This window comes from Balaenoptera musculus, chromosome 1 (genome assembly GCF_009873245.2).
Source record: "Balaenoptera musculus isolate JJ_BM4_2016_0621 chromosome 1, mBalMus1.pri.v3, whole genome shotgun sequence".
Classification (NCBI taxonomy): domain Eukaryota; kingdom Metazoa; phylum Chordata; class Mammalia; order Artiodactyla; family Balaenopteridae; genus Balaenoptera; species Balaenoptera musculus.
Genome location: NC_045785.1, coordinates 2,160,106 through 2,184,563, shown reverse-complemented (window position 1 = coordinate 2,184,563; position 24,458 = coordinate 2,160,106). Strand labels below are relative to the sequence as shown.

At 61.6% G+C, this 24,458-nt stretch overlaps 1 protein-coding gene across 1 annotated transcript in view; it reads right to left on the bottom strand.

Moving 5' to 3' along the window:
• The window catches only part of TP73 (tumor protein p73), a 60,051-nt gene that overhangs the window by 19,781 nt on the left and 15,812 nt on the right, over nt 1-24,458 (bottom strand). Inside the window, exon 4 of the mRNA XM_036830292.1 lies at nt 1,958-2,203. Within this exon, the coding sequence (XP_036686187.1) occupies nt 1,958-2,203 (246 nt within the window). The remainder of the gene's footprint in view (nt 1-1,957; nt 2,204-24,458) is intronic.

Genomic DNA, 24,458 nt, shown 5'->3' with positions numbered 1-24,458 from the left:
CCTCAAACAATGCAGAGGAAGGGAGCCAGGAACCCCCCAAGCTGCCTGCCAGGACTCCTACGGGACCAGCAACTCAGGCTCTGATGACAGAATGTCAGTGAAGGAGGGACCGGGACCCTCCCCCTTAGAAGAGAGAGAAAGGGCTTAGGGAGCAAGTCAGACTGTGGAACAGGAGCAGTAGTGAGCCTCCTGTCACTAGAGATGTGCAAGTGGAGGGATGCCTCGAGGGCCAGACCTCAAAGCAGGGGTGTGGGGAGCAGGACCCCACAGGCAATAAAGAAGCCCCCGCAGGTGCAGCTTTGGCTAAACGACCTTGTCCAGGAGGACCAGGCTCCATGGCAGCCCACCCCCACCCCCGTCGTCCAAGGAAATAATGAAGATGCCGGCACCGACTGCGCTAAGCCCATCCTGGTTAAGCCTTATCACCTCCACCAATGGAGCGATGGAGTGAGAATTCCCAGAGGAGGACATCTGGGCACCGACAGGAGCAGGTGCCCCTCTTGGTCCCCGGAAGCCCTGGAGTCAGTCTGAGCCTTGACTCAGCGATGGGTCAGCAGCTGGGGGAGCCCACGGCTCAAGCAAGAACCAGAGATAGCTGCAGGGGGCCGTCCAGGCTGCCTGCCGCTCTGCCCCACCTCTGGCCACCCCAGGAGTGTGGGAAAGCCACAGCCTGGCCAGCAGGGCAGTGGGGACAGTGGGAACCGGTTCTCAAAGCGCAGGACCTCAGTGTCACCAGTTCGGCACTCCCTCGGGGGCAGGAACCATCCACCCTGCATGGACTCCTTTGCTCCAGGGTCCTTTTCCAGGGGCCAGGAGTGAGCACGGAGCTGCTGTTCCCAGAGGAGGTGACGTGGCCCCATGGCCAGGACCGCCAGAGCCAGGCTCACTCTCCCCTCCTGGGGGCGGGCAGCAGACCTGGAGGGTCCCTGGGGCACCCTTTCCTGCCCAATGCCCTAGGCTCCGAGGCAAGCCGGCAGTGTATCCGGGGGTCTTGGTGCCCCTAACCCTTTACTCTGCCCTAGCAGGGACATCAAGCAGCGCCTTCCTCTCCCAGCCGCAGTGTGGACAGTGCAGTTCGGTGGTTGGGAGCACAGCCGCAGGAGCCAGCCACCAGGTCCCCACGCCAGTGCCCCCACTTAGCGCCTGCATAACTCGAGCAGGCGACTTCCCCTCCCCGTGCCTCGGCGTCCTGGACTCTAACACGGGACAACAGTAGACTCTGCCTCGTGGCTGCAGGCAGTTTCAAGGGTTTACACAACCTCAAAGAGCTTAGGGCAATAGCAAGTCACAGCTCTCGGGGAGCAGCCGTGGGTGTGTGGGATGTTATCAAGGTTGGCAAAATCTCGACCATCTCGACGGGGGGGGGTCAGATTGTTCCCAAGGGCACGGTGGCAGGACCTGGGGTCCGCGGCACCGTGGCTCCATCCCTGAGCCCCTGTCTCACACCCACGCTTGGAGATGACAACCCAGAGAGGGAGTGGGCAAAGCCGAAACCCGCCGACAACAGACACCTCTGGCCAGCCCTGCGCTGCCTGGAGGAGGTGGCCTCTGTGGGCCCCGGCGCCAGCCTCAGATGGCTCCAGGTGTCCGAGCTGTGAGCCTGCCGCCCACCCAGCGCAGGACTCAAGCCAGAGCCCCCACTGAGCTCAGGGATGCCGCCGGGCAGTCCTCGTGAGAAGGGTCTGCCTCCGTCTTCGCCGGGGGGAGGGGCATGCCCATCTCCTCTGGGGCCCTGTGGGAGGCTGGCCCACTCTGGCCACGCGTCTGTCCGAGGGGTGGGCACGCCCAGACTGCCCGGCCCCGAGACCCGCCTCCGGCCCGACGCGCCTCCCGGCCAGGTGGGAACCCTGGGCGGACGCGGATGTGCACGGCGGCCATCCCTGGGTGCCAAAGACGCGGGCAGCCCCTCCCCACCGTGCGCCCCACAGGTGACCGCCGGAGCCGGGGCGCCACTCACCGTCCAGGTGGCCGACTTGGCTGTGCTCGACTGCTGGAAGGTCACCTCGAAGTGGTGGGGGCCGGGGTAGTCGGCGTTGGAGGGGATGGCAGGCGCGGGCGACATGGCGTCGAAGGTGGAGCTGGGCTGCGCGTAGGGCGAATGGCTGGGCACGCGAGCGGTGTGCTCCGGGGCGTAGGGGCTGCCGGCCGAGGCCGCGCGGCTGCCCAGCTGGTCCATGGTGCTGCTCAGCAAATGCAACTGGGACTGGCAGGAAGGGGAGGAGGCAAGGGGGAGACACACAGTCAGGCTGGAGAGTGGAAGCCATCCCGTCCGGGAGGTGTCCTGTTACAGGAGCCTTAAAGGGCCAGCAGCTCAGTCATCCCAAATATTTCCTCGGGGCGGGGGGGGGGGGGCCCGGGGGCCCACCCGACAGGTCACTACTTGTGTTGGGATAAACTGACATAGTCACCTCGCCCTCCCCTCTCCATCAGCCTCCCAGTGCCTGGGCTCCTGGGGCTCCACCGAGCACACCTGGAGGGGACCGGCCTGCGGGGGCGGCTCCCAGCCCCGACTGACACCCTGGCCGCCCGGCCGCACTCCCCAGGGGCAGCACCCGGCCCAGAGAGCCACGCCTCCTGCTGTCCCACCGTTACAGCTCAAGCTGGGGAAACCCCACCCCCGGGAGCAGGGCAGAGGGCGGCCCCAGCGCGCAGGGTGGGCACACCCCAGGCTCCGGTGCAGGGGCTGCCTGCCCAAGAGGCTTTGGGAGGCCAGATGTGGCCCCTCGGTCCAGCCCTGTAGGTGGTGGGACAGAGTTGGGGGCTGAAGGACGGTGGCTGAGGCCACTTGCGAAGGGCCTCTGTACGATGACAGGCTGCCTTCATCCATCGGCATCTGAATGCCCCCCCAGTTCCCCCTGCTAGCAGGTCTGCCTGGTCCACACCCTCTGCCCACCCCAGGGCACTGGCAGCCTAGCCCCCTCTGGGGCCACACACAGAAGGAACAGGAACTCTTAGCCTCATGGTGTGGGCGGGTCCCCTGGGTCACCCTCTGTGGGGTCCGGACCAGCAGCCCCTGCCCGGAGCTTAAGGGAGGCCCTAGCGAGGAAGGGAGGGGGACGGGCACCGGCCCACGCTTCAGCGTCTTGAATCCAGGGCAGAGCAGGTCTCCCCTGGAGGGCTGGCAGGGAAGACCCACCTTCCCAGTCAGGAGGCTTCCAACAGGAGGCGGTTCGGAGGGTGACACAGTAGCTGACAGGGGCTAGACCTGCTCTAACCGCAAATGTTTAAACAGCTCCTTCTCTGTGCCAGCCAGGCTCGCAGGGAGGGCGCTACTGCCCCAGATTTGCAGATGAGGAGACTGAGGCTTGCAGTGGGGATGGTAACGCCGGGGCACCGTGAACTGGGGGGACTTGCATCTGGCGGGCAGAGGGCCTGGAGTCCCCCTAGCGGGGCGGGGGGGAGAGGCAGACCGGACAGCGGGAGAGGGGCCCCTTTGCTCTGCACCCCCTTCCGAGAGGCAAGCACTCTGTCCCCTCCTCCAGACTGAAAAACAAACGAGCTAATTCCTTGGATGGTGGGGAGAACGCCCGCCGTGGGGCGACCCCGGTGCTCAGCTCCCCCTGCACATCAAGAGGGTTGAGCTCCATAACCCAGAGCCCCCTGCAGCTCAGCACCCCGGAGGCACACCCGTGTCCAGATCACCGAGCCCCCCGGGCCCCCTCCCGACCTGGGGAGGGAAAGCCTCTCCTGAGGTCTGCCCAGCCTGGAGGAAGCTCAGCACAGGTGATGACCGAGGGGGAGGGAGGTGACGGGTGATGGGTGACAGGCAGCTGATTCTTACCAAAGCCACTGCCCCCCACCCCACCCCCAGCCCCATTCCTCCGCCCCACCGTGCCTCCCAGAGGCCAGGCAGGTGCTTCCCTCGGATGCTCCAGCCCTGACGGCCAACTGCCACCCAGTGCGGATCAGCCGCCACGCCCCACCACATGCCCTCCCCGTTGGGGACAGCCAGACTGGGCGACGCCATCAGGGTGTTGGCACAAGGCCCTGGCCGAAACTGTCATCTGACAGATCCCTTGGGTGGGTCTCAGGCTTTTCTATTTGAACCTCCAGGGCCATTCCCCCCACCCTGTAAACCTACGGCCCCAACACCAGTGGGATGGGGGACCCCTGCTGGGCAGACCCCACTTCCCCGCCCCACTAAGGCCACCTTCCCTGGTCGGCGGTCCCCCCAAAGGCCTTCCTAACTTCCTGTGCCTTCACCTGTAAGACGAAGGGGGTCCAGTGCCCACTGCCTTGCCTACCTTGCAGGTGGATAAACAAACTGCCGAGTCCGTGTGACGGAATGTTATTCCTCCACCATCAGAAAGAAACTACTGACGCTACAACCCAGAGGAAATGCAAAAACATGCCACATGAAGGCGCCGACATGAAAGCTCACACGCCATACGGTTCCCGTTTACATGAAAGTCCAGGGATGGCAAACCCACAGACAGACTGCAGATGGGGGGCGGCCAGGGCTGGGGTGGGGCTTCGGGGTGACAGCTAAGGTGCAGGGTTCCCTTATGAGGCCATGAAAATGCTCTCAAATGGACGGTGGTGATGGGTCCATATACCTGTGAATTTTTTTAACTGGAGTATAGTTGATTTACAATGCTGTGTTAGTGTCTGCTGTACAGCAAAGTGATTCAGTTATACACACACATGCATATTCTTTTTCATATTCTTTTCCATTATGGTTTATCACAGGATATTGAATATAGTTCCCTGCGCTATACAGTAGGACTTTGTTTTTTGTCCATCCTGTAAATAATAGTTTGCATCTGCTCATCCCAAACTCCCAATCCATCCCTACCCTGCACTCCCCACCTTGGCAACTCTAAGTCTGTTCTCTGAGTCTGTTTTGTGAATATGTTTTAAAAATACTGAATTGTATACTTTAAGTCGGTGAATTGTGTGGTATGCCAATTATAACTCAATAAAAACAACTGAGGGACCCGGCCAGTCCTCACCTCTCCTGGCCCGGGCCGTTGTGGGCGTGAGGGGAGCGACAGCCAACACCTCCAGAGGGCCCGGGTGGGGGCCCCACGTGCTCTCACACCCCCTTGCTCCGGGAGGGCACTGCTCTGCGTCCCCCCGGCTTACGCCTCCCCACTGGACTTCAGACCCGACAAGGACAGACCTTGTCCCATGGGTCATCAATGTACCCCCACGTGGGCACAGGAAACGTGGCCAGTGTGAACTAAGCTGCGCTGTGGACATAAGGGCACAGACTCCAAGGACTTAGTGCCAATGAAAAGAATAGAATAAAATATCTCTGGGCTTCCCTGGTGGCGCAGTGATTGAGAATCTGCCTGCCGATGCAGGGGACACGGGTTCGAGCCCTGGTCTGGGAAGATCCCACATGCCGCGGAGCAACTAGGCCCGTGAGCCACAACTACTGAGCCTGCGCGTCTGGAGCCTGTGCTCCGCAACAAGAGAGGTCGCGATAGTGAGAGGCCCGCGCACCGCGATGAAGAGTGGCCCCCGCTTGCCACAACTAGAGAAAGTCCTCGCATAGAAACGAAGACCCAACACAGCCATAAATAAATAAATAAATAAAATTTAAAAAAAAATCTCATTCACAATTTCATATTGCTCACTGCTGAAATGAGCATAGTTTGGGAAAAGCCAAATAAATCCTTGAATTATTTTCACTGTTTCTTTTCACCATTTTTAATGTGGCTACAAGAAAATGCAACGTTATACGTGTGGCTTGCATCCCATTTCTACTGGACGGCCGGCACAGGACAGGGTCCTCAATCAGTGGCCAGTGAGGGACTTGCAACTGTAATTATTGTTATTGCTATTATTATTATTAATTATTAGCACATCCTTTGGGGTTGTAGTGCGTTTCTCATTACAGAGTAGTTACTCAGGAGGGTTGCTGAATGAGAGAGCAAGTGGGCACAGGGATGGAGGGATGGAGGGATGGAGGGGGGGATGGAGGGATGGATGGAGGGAGGGGGGAGGGAGGAATGGATGGATAGACGGATGGATGATGGATGGATGGGTGGATGAATGGATGGATGGATGGAGGGAGGGAGGGAGGGAGGGAGGGGGAGGGAGGAATGGATGGGGAGGGGGAGGGAGGGAGGAATGGATGGGGAGGGGGAGGGAGGGATGGATGGATGAATGGATGGATAGATGGATGGATGATGGATGGATGGGTGGATGAATGGATGGATGGATGGAGGGAGGGCGGAGGGATGGATAGATAGATGGATGGGGCAGCAGGATGCCCCCCACCCCACCGTACAAATGCCCAGGAATGAGGACAGGATGTGAGCCTGCTTCTCCCACTTGCAGGAGGCTGAGAACCTGGTGGGTCCTGGGGGGAGGGGTCCCAGCCTGCCAACCCAAGCCCCAGAGAGCTCCTTTCTCTTCTAGGTGATGAGCATGACCCCTCTGGAGGGTCTTCCCTTTCGCTCCACCAAGGGCGGCAGGGAGACTTCCGCATCCCTAACAAGGACAGCCCAGCCTGGGGTTTCATGTCTGTCCCCCAGGCTCCATCCCCAACAGGAGGGCAGCCCAGGCCAGCGGAGCAAACAGCCCCTGCCTCCCAGTTCAGGGGAAGCAACCGTGTTCAGATTTTAACTTGTCCACATTCTTTACAGATCTGAGGCGAGTGCCAGGGAATTAGTCATTGAACCAAAAGCAGCAGGGCTGATAGGATCTCCACGCCCAGCAGCCACAAAGCAAGAGGGAGCCTGGAGGCTTCCAGCGGGCCCGGCACAGGAGTCCTAATGAGATGTGGGACGGCTGCATCCATCATCCAGCGAGGGTCCCATCTCCTCTCCTCTCGCTCCAGCCCTCCAAGGTGGCAGGCTCAGGGGCCTCCTGTGGTCTGGGGGCCTGGGAAGCCCCCCTTCTCCCCGGGAGCCTGATGACACTAGCCTTGTGCTGGGCAGATGCTGTCGGGGCAGACCGCCAGCGCTGCTCCTTCCCTCCGTCCTGCTTCCCCAGGGACACCCCTGCCCACACCCGGAGAGACAGCAGAGATGTTTGTCCCCCTGGTTTCCCTGAGGCTTTGAGCGCAGCTGGGAACCCGCAGATTAGGAAGTGTTGCATCCTCACCTTGAAAGGCCCTTCCTTCCCTACCCACAGGGAACTTTGCATTTCCTTCCCGGCCAGGCAGGGAGCTTTGCTGGGGCCACCCCCCACCCAGACCCAGCTGCTAAACAGGGGAGCCTGGACCCCAGGGGAGGCCAGCGTGGAGGCCAGTGTCATGCCCAAGGTGGCTGCACCGATGTCGGCAGGGGTAGGGGGTTCTCCAGAACCAGAGGCCCCCCCGAAGCTGAGACGAGACCCACTTGGCAACAGGGAGGAACTCAGGCAAAACCAGGACGCTTTTGGTTTGTCTGGCTTTCGGTAAGAACTCCCAAGAGAGTGGGCTGATTGGGGCACGCCTGGCCCGCGGCGGCCCGCATGTGCCTACACGCGCGTGCAGGGCTCCTGGGCCCGACCCAAGGAGGGCCGCAAGCGAGCGGGAGTCGGGAGCCAGCGGGTGGCCTCTCCCCAGCACCCCCGGAAGCACCAGGCCTGCCTCTGAGCCTCAGAGGCCCCGACGCCCCGTGCGCTGGGCTGGAGCTCTGGGAGGGGGTCTCGAGGCAGAGAGCACTTCCCTCTCAGATCACAGTGCCTCCCGCGGAGCCGGACGATGCCCTGGGGGCCCCTCTCTCCAGCCCCTCCAAGACGGTCCATCCATTTGCTCCACAAACGTGTTCTGATGCTCTCTGTCAACTTAGAGCAAGATGCTGGGCCGGGGGAGGGAGGTCAGACTGCCCTCCAGGTGCGGGCCGTCTGCAAACCCACACCGTGTGCCTGGGTTTATGTCCCAGCCTCCGCAGGGCAGCCAGGCTTGCTCCTGGGGTCAGCGTCTCTCAGGCAGGAATCCAGAGTGGCCTATTTTTGCTCCGTGTCGGGCAAGGGCGCACCTTGGGGCCCTCCAGGGGGGCCATGTGCACACGTGTGCTCACACAGAGGGCCCAGAACACACGCGGAGATGGGGCACGGGGCTTAGACCTCCAGTTGTGGCCACCCATCTGCAGAGGGAGGAGGTTGAATGGGGAGGGGCTGAGGGGGTCCCGCCCCCTGAATGGACATCCCGCTGCCAAAGCCTCCGGAGTCCCAGGGAAAGGAGGAGGCTTCCCGAGGAGCTGCGGGGAGAGGTCCAAAGGGGGCTGCCCCGGGGTCGGGATCCCGGCCCAGTTCCCGCCCACCCCCAGCCCCGCCACCATGTCCCCAGACCCCAGCCTCAGGGGCCTCTTGCCCAGTCGCTGCAGATCTGCTGCGGGCCTTCCCGCACACAGGTTAGCCCCAGACTGGATGCTCAGAAACTCTGGGCTGAATGAACCAGACCCTGGAACTCCCAAGTAGACCCCCCGAATCACACAGGCCCACTGTACCCACTCCTGAGCTGGTGCACGCTGCGGCAAAAGGCAGCTCCAGCCCATGGCAGCCCTTCCAGGAGACCCTCGTGGGAGTGACCACACTGCACCAACCAGCACCCCTCCAGTGCCCAGGGGCTGGCCACCTCCCCATGAGGGCAGGGAGGCGGCCCCCCTGCATCCTCCTCTGACCCCCACAGACTGCCATCCCAACCAGCCTTCTCCAGGACCTGGGCTCTTCCCGCTCCACCAGGTCGACCCTTTCATTGTGAGCTGGATTTTGTGGGTTTATAAGTCTCCCATTTTATGTGATTATCTATTTAGAATTTGTAAACCATCTCAAATGATCTTGGGGGATGTACCTGGGAAATAAACCGTCTTTGACAGTTTGTGTCCCATTCCCTCCTAATCTCTAGCCTCCCTGCGTCCCTGACCACCTTCAGCAAAGCTCCAGGATGCTAAGATTAGACAAGGACAGTACAGACGGGCTGTGACGTTCAGTCAGGGGACCCAGCACAGATTTACATTTAGGTACCACAAGTGCTCTCCGGAGTAAAACTTATTTTTTTTAGTGAACGTGGTAACAGAAAAACTTGTCAGAAAAATTTAAAACGACTCTGGTTATGTCCCCAAAGGTTTCAGGCTGCCTCACCCAGTGGAGGGGACTCGAAGCTAGGCCAAGCGGGGGCAGCTGGGGAACGCGGAGCTCAAACACTGACTCAGGAAGCATCTGTCTGTCCCGGCCGCAAGGACACAAAGATTCGAAAGACAGGACTTGCTCGCCTTTGGGCAGTGATAAGAGCTCCCAGGAAGCCCCAGTTTCCAGCCTCCTTTCGACACTGCAGGTCCATAGCACAGGGTCTTTGCTCGTGCTGGTCCCCCCACCCCCAATATTGTCTCTCCTACCTGTACCACCTCTCAAGGATCACCTCCTCCCTGAAGCCACCCAGGCTCTCTCCACCTGTTCTGGTGTTCGAGCACTTCCTCCACTGCTTCTCTGGGTACAGTAACATGATGACGCACACCCATGTGGGTTCGCATCCGTGCCCACCTTTCACCAACGGCTTCTGTGAGGGCCCAGCAGTTAATACACTAAGAAGCTGAGAATGGCGCCCGACACACGGAATGCACAGACGTGTCTGCTGTTGTTCCTACCGGCTCCCTCTCCCCCTACCTGCCCCCAGGTGGGCATGGATGGCCACGGTCCTGGGAGCTACCACATGGATGGCTATCGCGGAAACATTGGTTCTGGCTCCTTCTTTTCTAAGCCATAGGAAGGCCAGCTCACTCATCCTGCATTCTTCTGCATTTCTGGCAGAAATGGAGGTTTCACGCTTTTAATGTTCTTTCAAGGTGTGGTCAGAAGACCATCACTCAGGGCACCCACCCAAGGCCCTGAGGGCCCGTCTCGGAGAGGGCCCCCTGGGAGGTTTGACCTTTTCTGGCAGCTTGGGCCCATCCCCCCCCCACCCCCAGTGCTACTTAAGTTCAGCAGAGAATGATCCAGTAGGTCATAGCGCACCCTTCCCTCCACGCCCAGAAAGGATCAGGAGGGACTCAGCAAGGGACAGAAATAACAGGACAACTCGAAAGTGCAAAGGAGGCTGCCCGGCGGCGAGGGCAGGCTGGCAACCAGCGTAAACAGGGACCCAGGATGAGACACGTAATTACAGAATCCCCACCGTCCAGGGAGCAGGGTCAGGAGACAGAAACTTCTCCTCAGCACGGAAGCCCCGACCTCAGAGATGAGAGGCTCCTACTAAGCTAATTTCTCTCCATCAGAGTGTACAACCCATCCAGACACCTTCCTCCTATTCTAGCTCCTATTTCTGCATTAAGAGCCTGCTGAGTTTCCAGGACACCTGCAGCTCACACGGGCAGCTGTCCCGCAGTCCAGTCCATGGTGCCCAAAGTGTGCACCACGGCACGACTGCAGACCTTATCAGAGCCTTGAGGACAGCCGGCGTGTGAGGCGAATCTTGGAGAGAGAAGTGGCACGGAGCGCTTGCTAACCAGGAGCTCCTGTCCCCACAGGAGCCAAGCTAGCTGGCAGTGGGGGGTGAGGGGAGAGGACCTGCCTCTGGCTCTTTAAAATGGCCCCCCTTCTGGCAGAGGGCAGGCTGGAGGGGGACAGTCTGACAAAGACCTGTCCCTTCCCTGTCAGGCAGGGATGAAGTTCCGCCCTGTGGGACAGCGCCCTGGTCCTGCCTCCAGGGAGTGCTGGGGTCCCCGCCCATCCCAGGGCACCCAGCCACCACTGGCCTGTCCCAGCCCTGCCTTTTCCAAGTGGCCTGGCTGCATGGCTTGGCCACTGCCTACTCTGTTCTCGAGAGGAGGCCGGGGGACCTGGAGACAGTGGCCGAGCAGCAGAATGCTTGCCAGCTGGGTCCCAGGGCGCCCGTGCTGCCGCTGGTTTGCCCGTGGGACTGGGTTGGGGCTGAATTGCCGGATTCTAGAGAAGCCAGGAGTGTCCCTGGGGGGCACTTCCCAGGACTGCACCTGTGTCCCTGCTCCTTCCAGGAGGGGCCTGTGTGTATTTTTATTTTAATAGATGAAAGTTGGATCTTTTTTATCCCATAAAGGGTTGGGCCTTTTTATCCCTTTCTTATGAAAGGGTTGGAGAAGTTATTTTTTTGGTTTTTGCTTTTGTTTTTTTTTTGGTTGCGTTGGGTCCTTGTTGCCGCGTGCGGGCTTTCTCTAGTTGCAGCAAGCAGGGGCTGCTCTTTGTTGCGGTGCGCGGGCTTCTCATTGTGGTGGCTTCTCTTGTTGCAGAGCACGGGGCTCTAGGTGCGCGGGGTTCAGTAGTTGTGGCACACTGGCTCAGTAGTTGTGGCTCGCAGGCTCTAGAGCGCAGGCTCAGTAGCTGGGGTGCACGGGCTTAGTTGCTCCGCGGCATGTGGGATCTTCCCAGACCAGGGCTCGAACCCGTGTCCCCTGCATTGGCAGGCGGATTCTTAACCACTGTGCCACCAGGGAAGTCCCAGCCTGTGCGTTTTTAACAGAGGAGGGTCCTGTGAGCAGCAGCATTTAAGGTCCCACCAGACTGAAAGGAACTAAAGGATCAAGGTTTGTCTTTTTTAATTGGGGGGAGGGAGGCATCCCTTTTCCTCTGGCCGTAAGCCTCCAAAATAACTGTCCACGCCTTTGTGAAGCCACAGCAAATGCTCCACGGCCACCCTGGCTAAGCGCGTGCAGTATCTCACACCCTTGACCCTCAGCTCTTTCTAGAAGCTGAAGCAGGTCTCCCTGGCTGCTCTGTGCGGAGCCAGCAAGCTGGCGGCAGCTGGGCTGGGCTCCCCGCTAAGGCTCCTCTCACTCTGTGACCTCAGCCAGGCTCACAGGGATCAGGCAGGGGACCCTCGAGACCCCAGAAGGGGAGGCCCGGCCGCCGAGCTGGCCCCATCGGTGTCCTCCACGCCTTCCCTGAGACTCCTGACAACGGGGAGTGAGGATGTTTCCCAAGAAAACCCCAAGAAGCCCAAATGCAGCTCCAAGCAAAATCTACCTGTGACCTTCCCAGATGTGCAAGGTGGTGACCCACCAGCCTGAGGCTTCGCAGTTCCTCCGAACTCCCTCCCTCCCTCCTTCCCTCCAAAGCTTGCTGGGTCCCAGCAGACATGCCCACGCTGCCTACCCCTGCGCTGTCTGTTGCGCCCCACTCCCCCTGCGGCCTCAGCACCCACCCTGCATCTAGCGCTGCACCAGGGCCTGCAGAGCGCCCTCACAGCCCTGAGGGAACAGGCTCCAGGCTGCTCCCAAGGTCAGCCTCTGGGCACCGGCATTCAAGCTGCCCAAGGCCCAGTGCAAGGCCTGGCTGTGTGGTCCAGCGGGGGACCTCTTTGCAAAAATTGGAAATCTGGTAAATACAGTAAGTCCCCTACATAACGAACGAGTTCCGTTCCAAGGGCGCGTTCGTAAGTCCAATTTGTTCGTTAAGTCCAACAAAGTTAGCCTAGGTACCCAACTAACACAATGGGCTATATAGCACTGTCCTGTAATAGGTTTATAATACTTTTCACACAAATAATACATAAAAAACAAACACAAGGGACTTCCCTGGTGGCGCAGTGGATAAAACTCCACGCTCGATCCCTGGTCAGGGAACTAGATCCCACACGCATGCCGCAACGACGAGTTCACATGCCACAACTAAGGAGCTGGCAAGCCGCAACTAAGGAGCCTGCCCGCCACAACTAAGACCCGGTGCAACCAAATAAATTAATTAATTTTAAAAAATAAAAAGTTAAAAAAAAACAAACACAAAAAAATAAAGAAAACATTTTTAATCTTACAGTACAGTCCCTTGAAAAGTACAGTAGTACAGTACAACAGCTGGCATACAGGGGCTGGCGTCAAGTGAACAGGCAAGAAGAGCTACTAACTGGAGGAGAGAGAGGAGGTGGGAGATGGTAGAGGTGAAGGATCGTCAGCAATAGGAGACGGAGGGCAAGCTGCAATTTCACTCACGCCTGACGCTGATGGCACAGCTTCTGGTTCCTTGCTGGATTCAATTCCATCTACCCTCTTGAAAAAACGATCCAGTGATGTCTGGGTAGTAGCTCTTTTTTTTCTCATCCTAGATGACACGGTAGCACTGGATTGCATTCTGAACGGCTGCTGCAACCTCCACGTACTGTTCTACATTTGCATCCTGTGCCTCAAAACCTAACAGCGCCTCCTCAAATAGAGAAAATCCCCTTGCCATTTCCTGCGTCGTGAATCTCTTCGGTTCTTCAGTTACTTCTTCCTCTTGTCTCTCTTGGCGCTTCTCAACAGTACCAGCTACATCACTGCTGCTGTTACGCTTGCTTCCGGACATCCTGGGCTTGAAATAAAGATACTGTACTACTGTACTCTATTCAGTCCTGTACAGTAAAGTACACAAAAGCACAACCACTTGTAGAGGATGCACGCATGTGACAATGTACGCCAGACACATGCACTAACTTATGTGATTGGACGCAAGAACGCACGTTCACGTCTTTGAAAGTTCGCAGCTTGAAGGTTCATATGTAAGGGGACTTGCTGTAGTGTTATCTGCGTCTTCGTCACAGGACCAGTGTGGATCCAAATAGGAGGGGGTCTGGGTGCAAAGGTCACCAGGTGGAGCCCCCCTACTCCCCGCGCTCTGCCGGGCCCTCTGCCCTGTGGCCCCTCCCCATTCCCCTCCTGCTCAGCTGTCACATCCTGCAGTGAGGCCCCCAGCCCATCACTCCCACTCCAGGTACAGCGCCTCCTAACCCAACCTTCTACCCTGCGTGACCCAGTTCATCCTGTTCCCACGCTGGGGAAGGGTTAGGGTTAGGGTTAGAGTGGGGCACACGTGTGTCTGTTTGTCACCACCGTCACCCCAGGCTTGAGGCCCTGGGGTCTGATCTCAGAGGCTCTACCTGGGGAGGGTCAGCCAGGTGCCCCCTCCTCTGGCGTTCTCTGTCTGCTCTGACCCCCAGTGTCCCCGTGCTCCCCGGAGGATACCAAAACCAGACTTTCAAAAAATAGAGAATGAAACTTCCAACTCCGTGATCTTCGCTGGCAGGCGTGTCTGGGCTTGGGTGCAGCCTCGCCCAGAGGTAAGTCACTGACAGGCCGTCTGGGCTCCGGCTGGGAGATAACCCGTCCCACTCGGAGCGGGACCTCCATCCCGCTGGTATTTCCCACAGCATCTCCAGGAGTCTGTGATTAAACGGATGGAAATGCCAACAAGATTCGACTTGTGCCTGGGGGGAAAGGCTCCTTCTCCTCCTGAAAATATGCACACACGCTCTCTCCTCTCACGGGGCCTTGCCCAATCCCAGCCAGGGCCATGTGGAACTTTCCACACCTTGCACTGGGCTGCCAGGGAGGCGTGTGTCTGCAGGACCTGCAGCCGGAGCCTCCGCCTGCAGGCGGCGCTGCTGAGACAGTGAGGGCACAGCCTGGACCCCAGAGCCTCCACAGGGTCCCGCAGCGGGTCTGGGGTCTCAGGCTGCGCCCCTGCCCGGCTCTGCAGAGCTGCCCGGGAACAGGCAGGTGACCCATGGGACGCAGAGATTTTTTTTAACCACCAGGAAACGATCCCAGTCCATGCCCCGCCTCCCAGGGCGCTGAGAGCCTGGAAGGAAAGTGGGGAGCTTGGTGATCTGTCACAGGCCCAGCTTGAGGGGTACGGCAGGGGTATGGGCTCCCCTATCCTCCCTGAGCACCACTGGGGGGCGGTCTGCCCTCTCACCTCCTGCCTGCACCCCCAGAGCCTGATCCACGTGTCCCCTGACATCCTTTCATCCATCCATCACTCTGTCCCTCTGTCTGTCCATCCTGCAGATGCTAAGCACGCCCCGCCGGCACCAGACACTGAGGACACCGAGGGGGCCGTCATGGGGCGGCGGCCCTCCTCAGTGGGGACGATCGTGACAAGTGCAATGGAGGCGCAGGGACGGTGCTGCGGGATGGCACAGAGGGGAGGAGGGACCGCCTGGACTTACTCAGTGAGTCCTGAGGGCCGACCCCAGCCCCTCCCTCCAGCTCTGAAGCCAGGACCAGCTTCCCGGCAGGGGGTGCAGCTCGGCCCTTCAACACACATCTCCCGGGCACCCCCCAGGCCCTGGGAGGCAGCGGTGGGCACAGAGACGCAGCCCGTACCCTGCACCCTCCAGAGCTTAACTCCCATGAGGAGAGGACAGCAGAGAACCAGCGAGTGAGCGCCAGGGGCTTCAGAACAGGCTAGAGACAAAGGAAGAAGACAAAAGCGACCCAGTTGGGGGCGGCCAGGCCAGTGGGGCTTCTCGAGGCAGACGCCACTGGCGGCCCAGGTACTGGGGAGGTCTAGACCCAGATGTGTGAGAGGGGGAAGCCTTTGGGCCAGAGAGCCGCAGGGCCGAGGGCAGGGCACTGCTCAGAGGAGCAGAACCCTCCCTCCGGGGGCCCATGGGGGACCGAACGCAGGAGGGACCCTCTAGCTCCGGAGTCGAGCGGGAGCTGCATGGGCCCAGCGCGGTCCAGGTCAGGCTGACAGGCTCCTAATGAGCGGGATGCTGGGCGCCGCAGGAGGGGCCCAGGAACAGCTCCCAGGTGTTGGCCAAGTGAAAGAAGGACGGGAGGGTGGATTTTCCACCAGCTGAGACGGGACAGTCACCCATTGGGGGGCGGAGGGGGATGTATGTACGTGGAAGTGGGGATGCCAGAGGGCTGGCGCTGCGGGGATAGACCTAGAACCTGGCGAAGGGGCAGGAGGCTGGGCCGGCGAGCCCGGCTGATGGGGTGACCCCTCTGTCCCCCTGAATCAGGCTCTGGCATCTCCTTCCGGAAAGGTCAGTCCCTCCCCCAGCCCCGAGAGCCTTGCACCCTCTCAGCACACGGTAGCTCCGTCCCCAGCCCAGGGCCCCCCTGCTCCCAGTTCAGCTCTGTCCTCTCCCAGCCACGGAACGTGACTGCCTCCTGCCCAGGTCCCCAGAGGCCCGTCCCTTTTCCGTCCTCTCCGCCTCCCACCTCTCAGCATCGTGCCGCCCCCTCCCCCCAGCTTCCCAGGCCGCCCCTCTCGTCTGCTTGGTGGCGTCTCTCCCTGTGCTCAGCTCCGATCTGGGAAGCCCGGAGCTCCTCTCCCTGCGTGGGGCCCCACCCCGCCCTGACTGTGAACCCTACCTGTGCCAGACTCCCCAGTGGTCACCTCCACCCACACCCTCCAGCACGCAGGACACCTGCCCCGAAGGGTCCAAGCCGCTGCTCCAGCCAGTGCGGCCCGGGCTCCGCACCGCCCTCCCGTCCACGAGGCTCCAGAACCCTGGGCATTCCCCTCGGTCCTCTCCTGCCCTTATTCCAGAGATCAAACAGCCTCCCTCACCTGACCACTTCCCACCACCACCCCGATGCCTCCAGTCCCCTGGGCGGCCCTTGTTGGGCTCGACCTGCTTTGCCCTCAGCCCCACCGGACATCCCCTCCCTCCCTCCCTCCCGTGGCGTCAGGAACTCCACGCTCTCCTTCCATCCCACCTCCCACCGTCCTCCGTCTGTCCGCTGCTTGCGTCTCACACACAGCACAGTCAAAGCAGAACGCTTACTTTTCACCCCAAATCCCACTTCTTCAGTTTCCCAGCTGAATAAGTGATCACTCCCTTCACCCAGTCACTTGGGTCCAAATCCCCAGCCCATCAGCAGATCCCTTCCGTCTGGAACCCCAGGGCTCTCAGCCCCTCCCCTGCTCCCACCTGGTCCAAGGTGCCTACATCCCTCTCCATCCCGGGCCTCCAGCCGGCTCCCAGCCTTGCCCTGCCCTCCTGTGGTCTGCTCTCAGCACTGCAGCCCAGGCAGCTTCTAGAACTCACGAGGGATCACGTCCTCCTCCTGTGTGCCCTCATATGCAGTAGCAAGCACTCAGCAAATACTTCTTAAAGCACTGATTGACTTTTCCCTCCTGGGGTCCTCCTGTCCGAGGCTGTCCCGTCCGTAGGGACGGGTGGGACCCTGCTCCAGGTTGCACGTGAGATCCAAGCGCTGTGCCCTCCCGTGCTGCCCCAGCTCAGGGCACACACCTACGACATCCCCCATGGGCCTGGCCCATGGGACGGTGGCGTGGGGCCAGGCCCAGTCACCCGAGACCAAGCCTTCGATGACCCTGCAGCCCAGACGGACCTGGGCCCGTCAACAGAGGCAGGCATGGGGGAGCCAGTGCTGTCCAGCACTGCCCGTCTCATCTCTTGCGAGTCTAAACGGACACACGTGAAACAGGAGCCTGGGAGGCGGCTGGGTGGGGTCCCTGGACGCCCCCCCGAAAGAGGAGTGGACGGGGAAAGCTGGAGGGTCTGGGTGCTCTCTGCGCTCATCCCATCTGCGAAGCGGCCCATGGGGCGTGCCCTTGGCTCCCTCCTGCCCCGTGAGCTGCCCGTCTGTGTAGGTGGGAGAAGATGCTTGGACCAGCAGCAAGCCCACCCTGGCACCAGCTGAAGGACCCCAGTAAGTGGGCCACGGCAGGGGGTTGTCCAGCTCCGACCAGGCAGCTGTGGGCCGTCGGCACAGCACGGGCTACGGGGCTCAGAATGGTGGGTCCCTGGGAGCTTCCCTGGTGGTCCAGCAGTTAAGACTCTGTGCTTCCCCATGCAGGGGGCCCGGGTTCGATCCCTGGTCAGGGAACTAGATCCCACATGCCGCAACTAAAGGTCCCGGTGCAGCCAAATAAATAAATAAACATTTTTTTAAAAAAAGAAGTAAAGAAAAAAAAGAAAGGTGGGTCCCCCAGGAGACCCAGCCGGGGGTCCCGACAGCATCCTGCAGCTCCACGCCTCCTTCCCTGCCCAGTGGGCTCCCAATAACCACAGAGGCGACCGCATGACCTCAAGTTCAACCCTATTTGTTCATACCACTTCCCCTCTGCATGCAGTGGTAAGATCACAAATACTCTCCCTCTGGGACGGAAACGGAGACACTTTCACAAATCAGTACGACCCAGCCCAGCCCACCTGGCCCGGAAGGGGCTCCGGCAGCCTCTACCTACCATCAGAGCTGCTCTAGGCACTTGTTGACCAAACGAATGAACAGGCCACAGGCATCCTGGGTCTACAGGAAGCCGGGTGATGATGGGGTCGGCCATTGCTGGTCCCCAGGGTGGGGTGGCGGCGGCAGCAGGGTGGACGCCAGCGGCCCCCTCCTGCCCACAGCTCCTGCAGGAAGGCGACGCTCCAAGACCCAGAGCCGGGGGTCCCGTGCCTCCCATTACCGACCCCGACCCCTCCCTGAAAGGCGATGAGCTGCAGCCTCGGCTGACTTACACTGCGACACCCATTTCATTCGAGAGAAAAGATTATACCAGAGTCCTCCATGTCCGCGGGGCTTCTCAGCTGGCCGGGCAGGGACACTGGTCTCCAGGTCCCCGGGCCTCTGGCTCTGCCTTGGGTTCCGTGTGTGACTACAGACCCCCAGGCGGCAGGGAGACAGTCCCTCCCGGCTCACGCACCGTCTTCATGGAGAGTCTGGGGGTACAAGGCTGCTCCCCGGGGAGCCCCGGGCCTCCGTATGAGCCCAGTGACAGGTGCTAGTGGGTAAATGAATCAGTAACAGAATAAGTGACAGAAGGGAGCCATGAGAACTCTAGCTGTGGCCCGCACGGGGCTGCACCCTTTTCCAGGGCTGGGTTTCAGATAAAAAGCTCATGCCGTGGGTGGGAGAGGCCATGGAGCTTCCAGATGTGAGTGAACGGAGCCAGTGCCTGGGTCAGCCCGTGTAGACGGGCCGTACACCCCTCACCCCTCCTGGGTCCCACACATACGGCATCACTCTTCCCATGACCTTGCCTGGGGACACCCACCTGCAGGCACAAACACACGTACCTGTTCCAACACACAATGCGAACAGCAGCACACACACCCACTGTCACTCACACGCTCAGACACACACACACAAACACACCTTTGGGCGCGCACAGGGCCAAGAGACCGCAGCTCTTTGTGGCTCTGCGTTCACGGCTCCTGTCCTCCGCCCACAGAGCTTGGGGACACCTGGACTCTGTCCAACTGTCCATCCCAACCCTCTGCCCACTGCTGGGTCTCCCGCAGGGCAGGTGGTACCCATGGCCCCCACGCCATCCACCTCCCTGGCAGGAATAAGGTCCGGTGGGGAGCAGCTGAGCCCCACCTCAACCTGCTCAACTAGCAGCCTGGTGCCTGCTGGCCCCAGGGACTGGGAACACCTGGAAATGAGCCCAGGTTCCCGGGGCTCAGGCCACGGGGGCCAGGCACAAGCTGCGGTCCCTTCCTTCCCTCTGCCCGGCCCACTGCCATCGTGAGGGGCAACAGGACACCTCGAAGTCAGTTTTCTGCGAGCCCCTGACCTGCAGCTTGGCCGGCAGGAAACACTCCTGCCCCCGCAGCCAAATGAGCAGCTTCCCAGGAAAGGATGCTCTTGTCCTGGGAGCAGGTGGCGGCAGACTAACAGGCAGCCAGAGCCCAGGGAGCAAAGACAACCCCCAGGGTACGCTGAGCTCCTGCGGCCGGGGGCAGGGCCGGGCAGCTGGGGTGGCCCACCCTGAGCCTCGGACAGCCCAAAGCCAGGGAGGGAGGGAAACCCGCACGTCTCCGGGGAGGGCCACCAGCTGACCAGACTCCCACCCACCCTCCTCCCCCTGGCTGTTGGTCCTGCCCAGTCAGTGGGCACTGGTCCCCAGAGCTTCTCCAGGATGGGCAGGCACCTGCCTCCGTGCCCGGGGTCGGCCCCAGCCCCTCGGCGACTCCTGCCTGCCTCTGCTCACCCTGGATGGCGGCATCCCATCCGGCCAGGTGCCGAGCAGGGCGACAGACAAGAGGATGCCCTGTGAACCCTCCACCACGGCGAAAGCCCCACCAAGGCCCCCTGAGAAGGATGCACGAAGCGCACCTACCGAGGCGAAGTGCTGCACGGGGTCACTGACGTACAGCATGGTGGGCGCCCGGGGGTCTGCACACGCCGCGGAGCTGGCGTGCTGCGGGGCGAGGCATGGGGATGGGTGGCCGGCGAGCCAGGGGCAGGGGTGCAGCCCCCCGGCAGGGTGGACCCAGGCAGAGAGGCTCCGTGGCTAGGCGGGCAGAAGCACAGGACGCTCCAGAACATGTGGGCTGGCCGTGGGCACTTTGGCCCTCTCCATCTGCCTTGGTGCTGTCAACTAGCTGCATCTAACAACAAAACGGGCGGCCCACCCCTTTATTCCTCAGGACTATTCATCAAAGTCCAGGGCAGGCCTCAGCTTGCCCACTGCTGGGTCGGACCGCACCAAGGCTGCGGCGCAGGGAGGGGGCGGCCGCGGTGCCGCGGGCCGCCTCCACAGTGAGGCTGCGCCTGGCTCCTTCTGAGATGCTGCCCACGGGAGGCCCTGGGGGCCACAGGCCTCCACCCCAGAGCATCAGGGGGCCAGCCCGGGCCCTCAAGAGCTCGGGAGGCAGAGCCAGGCCACCCCGCAGGGAACAGATGGAGCCTCCGGCCCTGCGCCCAGGGTGGAGCGAATCTCACTCCTGCCTGGGGAATGCGGTGGTCCTCCGGGGCTGCCCCAAAGGGCTGAGCAGAGACGAGACGCACTCGGGGAGACTTGCTCCCCGCGGGACCCCACAGGGAGCCTGGCAACGGATTGAGCAGCTGGGTGTGGCCCATGCAGCCCAGAGCCCGCGCCCCAGATGCTGCCCGGCCTGCCGCTGGCCGTGTCCCCACTGCTGCCGAGCCCCGGAATGAGAGGGAGGTGGTCCAGAAGGAGGACCGCTGGGGCCCCGCCCATCGCAGTGCATGGACGGCACTGCCAGGGGCTCAGAGATGGGGGCCCGCCTCCCCGGCGGCTTCGCGGTGGTCACCACCACTCCCTTTCTGGAGGAACCATCCACTCTAACTTAACCATCTTTGACAGAAAGTTGGCATAGGGGCCGGGATCATCCCTGGAAGATCAACCGGGCCCAGATCACGTGAAAGTGGATGTGAAGTTTCCAAGCCCCCAGAGCCCAGCTGCTTCCACCCCCCAAGGAGAGCTGAAAAACTCGCAAGGTGCTGAGAAGACGACACGGAGACCCCGTCTCTCTCCCGGCCTGTTCTCGGCACATCCCAGGGAGCTGGGAGCAGTGGGGTTACGCAGAGGGAGGCCAGCCCGAGGAGCCCGCGATGTGTCCAGCCCCCCAGCTCCTCTGGCTGAGGGAAAGGGGGATCCCAGGCAGGGGACGTGCAGCCAGGCGCTGCCCCCAAGGGGCTGGGCCGGGAGCCCCCGGCTCAGGCTCTGGGGGCCTTGGCGGCTGCAGCCAAAAGCACAACTCAGCACACGCGGCCTGAACCCCCGTGACTGCGTGTGGCCATGGCTGTTACTCCCAATGCACAGGTGTCCCTCACTCACAATGAGACATCAAGGTTTGTGGGGCAGACCGATGTTCAGGAAGGGGGTCTGCAGCGGGGCCCAGCCTGCAAGTTCTGGCCAGAGGCAGTGGCCGAGAGCCTTCCTGCCCAGGATGCCCGCAGGCGGGAAGGCCAGGGCCGGGGGTGGGGGGGGGGGGACTGTCGGTCAGTGAGATTCCTGTGGGTGTTGCCAGGGCTTCTCCCAAGAGGGCCGGGGGGCTTGGCAGGTGGCTGGATGGAGGGACACACAGGTAGGTAGGAGAGGAGGGGGAGGGCCTGGGGTCAAGCACAGGGCGTTGTGCAACATTGGGCAAAATTCGAGTTGATCAAAAGGGACGCTATCTGGCTGGGCCTGACCTAGTCAGGGCGACTTCCTCCTGATGGCCTCAGGAGCGAACTGCCAGGCTGTGGAGGGACCACGTGGCAGGGTGCGGCGGGCGGCCTCTAGAAGCTGAGAACAGTGGCCCCGGGGCAATAACCAGCAAGAACCTGAAACTGAACTCTGCCGACCACCAGAGCCTGGAAGGGGTCCCAGGCCTCAGACAAGACGGTAGTCCTGGCTGATACTTTGAGTACAGCCTGGTGAGACCCTGAGCAGGGGGTCCAGTGGGGACATGCAGGACTCCCGACCCACAGAAGCCATGAGACAATAAACGGGTGCTGCTTTAAGCCCCCCCGTTGGTGGTGATTTGTCACGCAGCACAGCTGAGTAATACAGCAGGAGTGTGAGCGTGCAGGCAAAGACCTTGGGCAGAAGGCCAGGGCTCCGAGGGACCTTGGACGGCTGGCACGGCCGAAGGGCAGCCTTGGCCTTGGTCTGCGCTCTGGGGCTCAGGCCTGCAGGGCACAAGGCAGGGCCCAGGAGGGCTGGCCACACGTGTGCCCAGACCGGAGGCTGCCCACAGGGAGGCGGGGTCAGGTCGGGAAGACCTCCTCTCTTGAGCCCTGCTGGAAGCACTGAAGGCACAGGCGCCACGCCCCACCCACACTGCGGGGGCACCTGCGGCCTGAGAACCAGCACGGTCCCCACAGCGTGAGCCTGGGCCAGACTGGGATTCCCAGCACGAATGAGAGCACGTTTCCAGCTCTCAAAGTGCCGGAGCTCCGGCATCTGCCCCAGAGCGTCACCCGCTTCCTGTGCATTTATCCAAAATCCTGGCCATCCGGGGACAGGGACGGGGGAGCCGGGGCCTCTGTCCCCAGGAACTCCTCCTGTTAGTCCTCAGCTGCCAGCGCTGCCCTCCCAAGTCACCCCACCGGGCCCTCGGCACCTGCTCTTCTGAATTTAACTCACCGGGGCTCCACCTCACTGACCACTTCCGCAGGACTCGCGGCAGCAGGGCAGGGGGGCTATTTTCTGGCACGGCCCACCTGCGCAGGAAGGGGTGAGTCACCAGAAGGGCACCAGAGATGTGTCAGCTCCAGGTCAAACTCCTTACATCACCTCCGGACACCCACAGGCAGGTGGCTCTGTGATCTGGTGGCTGGCGGGGCTCTCTGCCCCTGAGCTCCACCCCCGCTTCCTGGGGGCAGCAGGCCCTCCTTCGGCCCACCTGACCCCTCTGGGGGCTGGCTCTGTTCCCTGACAATTCCTGCTCCAGGGAGTGTACATACCGGCCTGTGCCCTCCTTGCTCCCAGGCCTGGGGAGAAACGCCCCCTCCCCAGGCCAGGAAGGCCTGTCCTGGGTGACCGCTGGGGTCTCAAGCCCCCGAGTGGCTGCAGGTTCTAACCCTGGTGTCTGTCCCCTGGGTAGCTCACTGGGCACCTGAGGAGGGGCCGGCGGGGCTCCAGGGTGGATCAGCCCCCAGACACAGCCCCCTCTACGGCCCAGGCGCCCACAACAGCTGTCACCAGAGAAAGGCACCAGGAGAGGCGGGAAGGGATGCAGGGAGGGGGCGGGCATGGGCAGCCAGGGTGGCAGGAGGCACTCAGACTCCGGGAGGATGGGCGGGGGAGACAGGGAAGGGATGGTCAGGGAGGAGAGCCCGCCAGCCCCATCCTCAACCGAGCTCCCCTTTCCTCCATCTCCACCTTTTGTGCATCGTCACAGCTGGCCAGAGCCCTGCCCCCTTCCGTTTTTTTGGAGGCTTTTGGGAGCCCAGTGCCCCCGTCAGGGATTGAACCCAGGACCCTCGGCGGTGAAAGCGCCAAGTCCTAACCACTGGACCGGCAAGGAAGTCCCCCTGCCCCCGTTTTGTCCTGAGGGACACTGAGAACCAGACAGCCAGGATGGCCCAAAGCCCAGGCCCAGACCCAGCACGGGGTGCATATGGCTGCTGCCTGCTCGGGACCCCATGAGCGCTCACCATGGGGGGCTTTATCCTGTCCATGCTCCTCTCAGACTGTGAGGGCCTCCAGGGCCAGGGGCGACCCTACAAGCTTCCCCTTGTCACGGCACCCGCCGGGGGCCCAGGAGTCACCTCCCACCTCATGTCCTCTGGGCAGCCCTCCTTTCGAGCCCACAGGAGGCCAGGTGTTCCCCTCTCTCCTCTTGCAGGAGGTGGGGGCCTATTTTATAGGTGCTTGTCGTGGGTGAGCCGCCCGGGGTCTACAGGGACAGCTAGAACTGGAGGCCACCACACAGGGCAGGAGCTCCACCAAAGGGCCCCAAGGTGGGCCTGGGGCGCCGGGTCCTTCCCTGGCACAGCGGGCTCTGGGGCTGGAAGCAGCTGCTCCCGGGCCCTCCTTGGCTCCACTGTTCTGGGTTCCAGGGGGAACAGCTCTCTTAAACTCAGCCCTTGTCCCTGGTCTCACCATCACGTCTAGTGTTTGTCACGCGTTCCTACAGGTCAGGCACCATCAGTCATCCTCGCAACCCTGGCTTAGAGCCTCACTGGCCCATTCTACAGACAAGAAAACTGAGGCCCAGAGGGTCAAATAACTCTCCAAGCAAAGAAGAGGCAGGGGTGGGATCTGACCTCCGAGCCCCCGACGCCCTTTGCACCATCTCAGCCCTGTGGTGCGGTGGACCCTGGCTGCAGCGACCTCAGGGAGCTCAGCGTCCCCACCAAGAATCTGCTCTGGGCCTCCTCCAAGGCCGGGGGGCCAAGTGCTCCCATAGGGGCCCTTCTCCTTCTCCTTTAACTGCCCGACTCGGCTTCCTCAGCTGCCCAGCATGGGAGGAGGGTGGTCCGAGGCCCCACAGGGCTGGCGGAGCCTCTGCTGGGACCCCACACGGCCTGTCACCCCAGCTCCCCAAGTGAGGGCACCGAGGCTCAGAGACATGGGGACTCGAACCCGGGACAGACTGGCTCCTTGGGCGTGGCCCCTCCCACTCTGCCTGT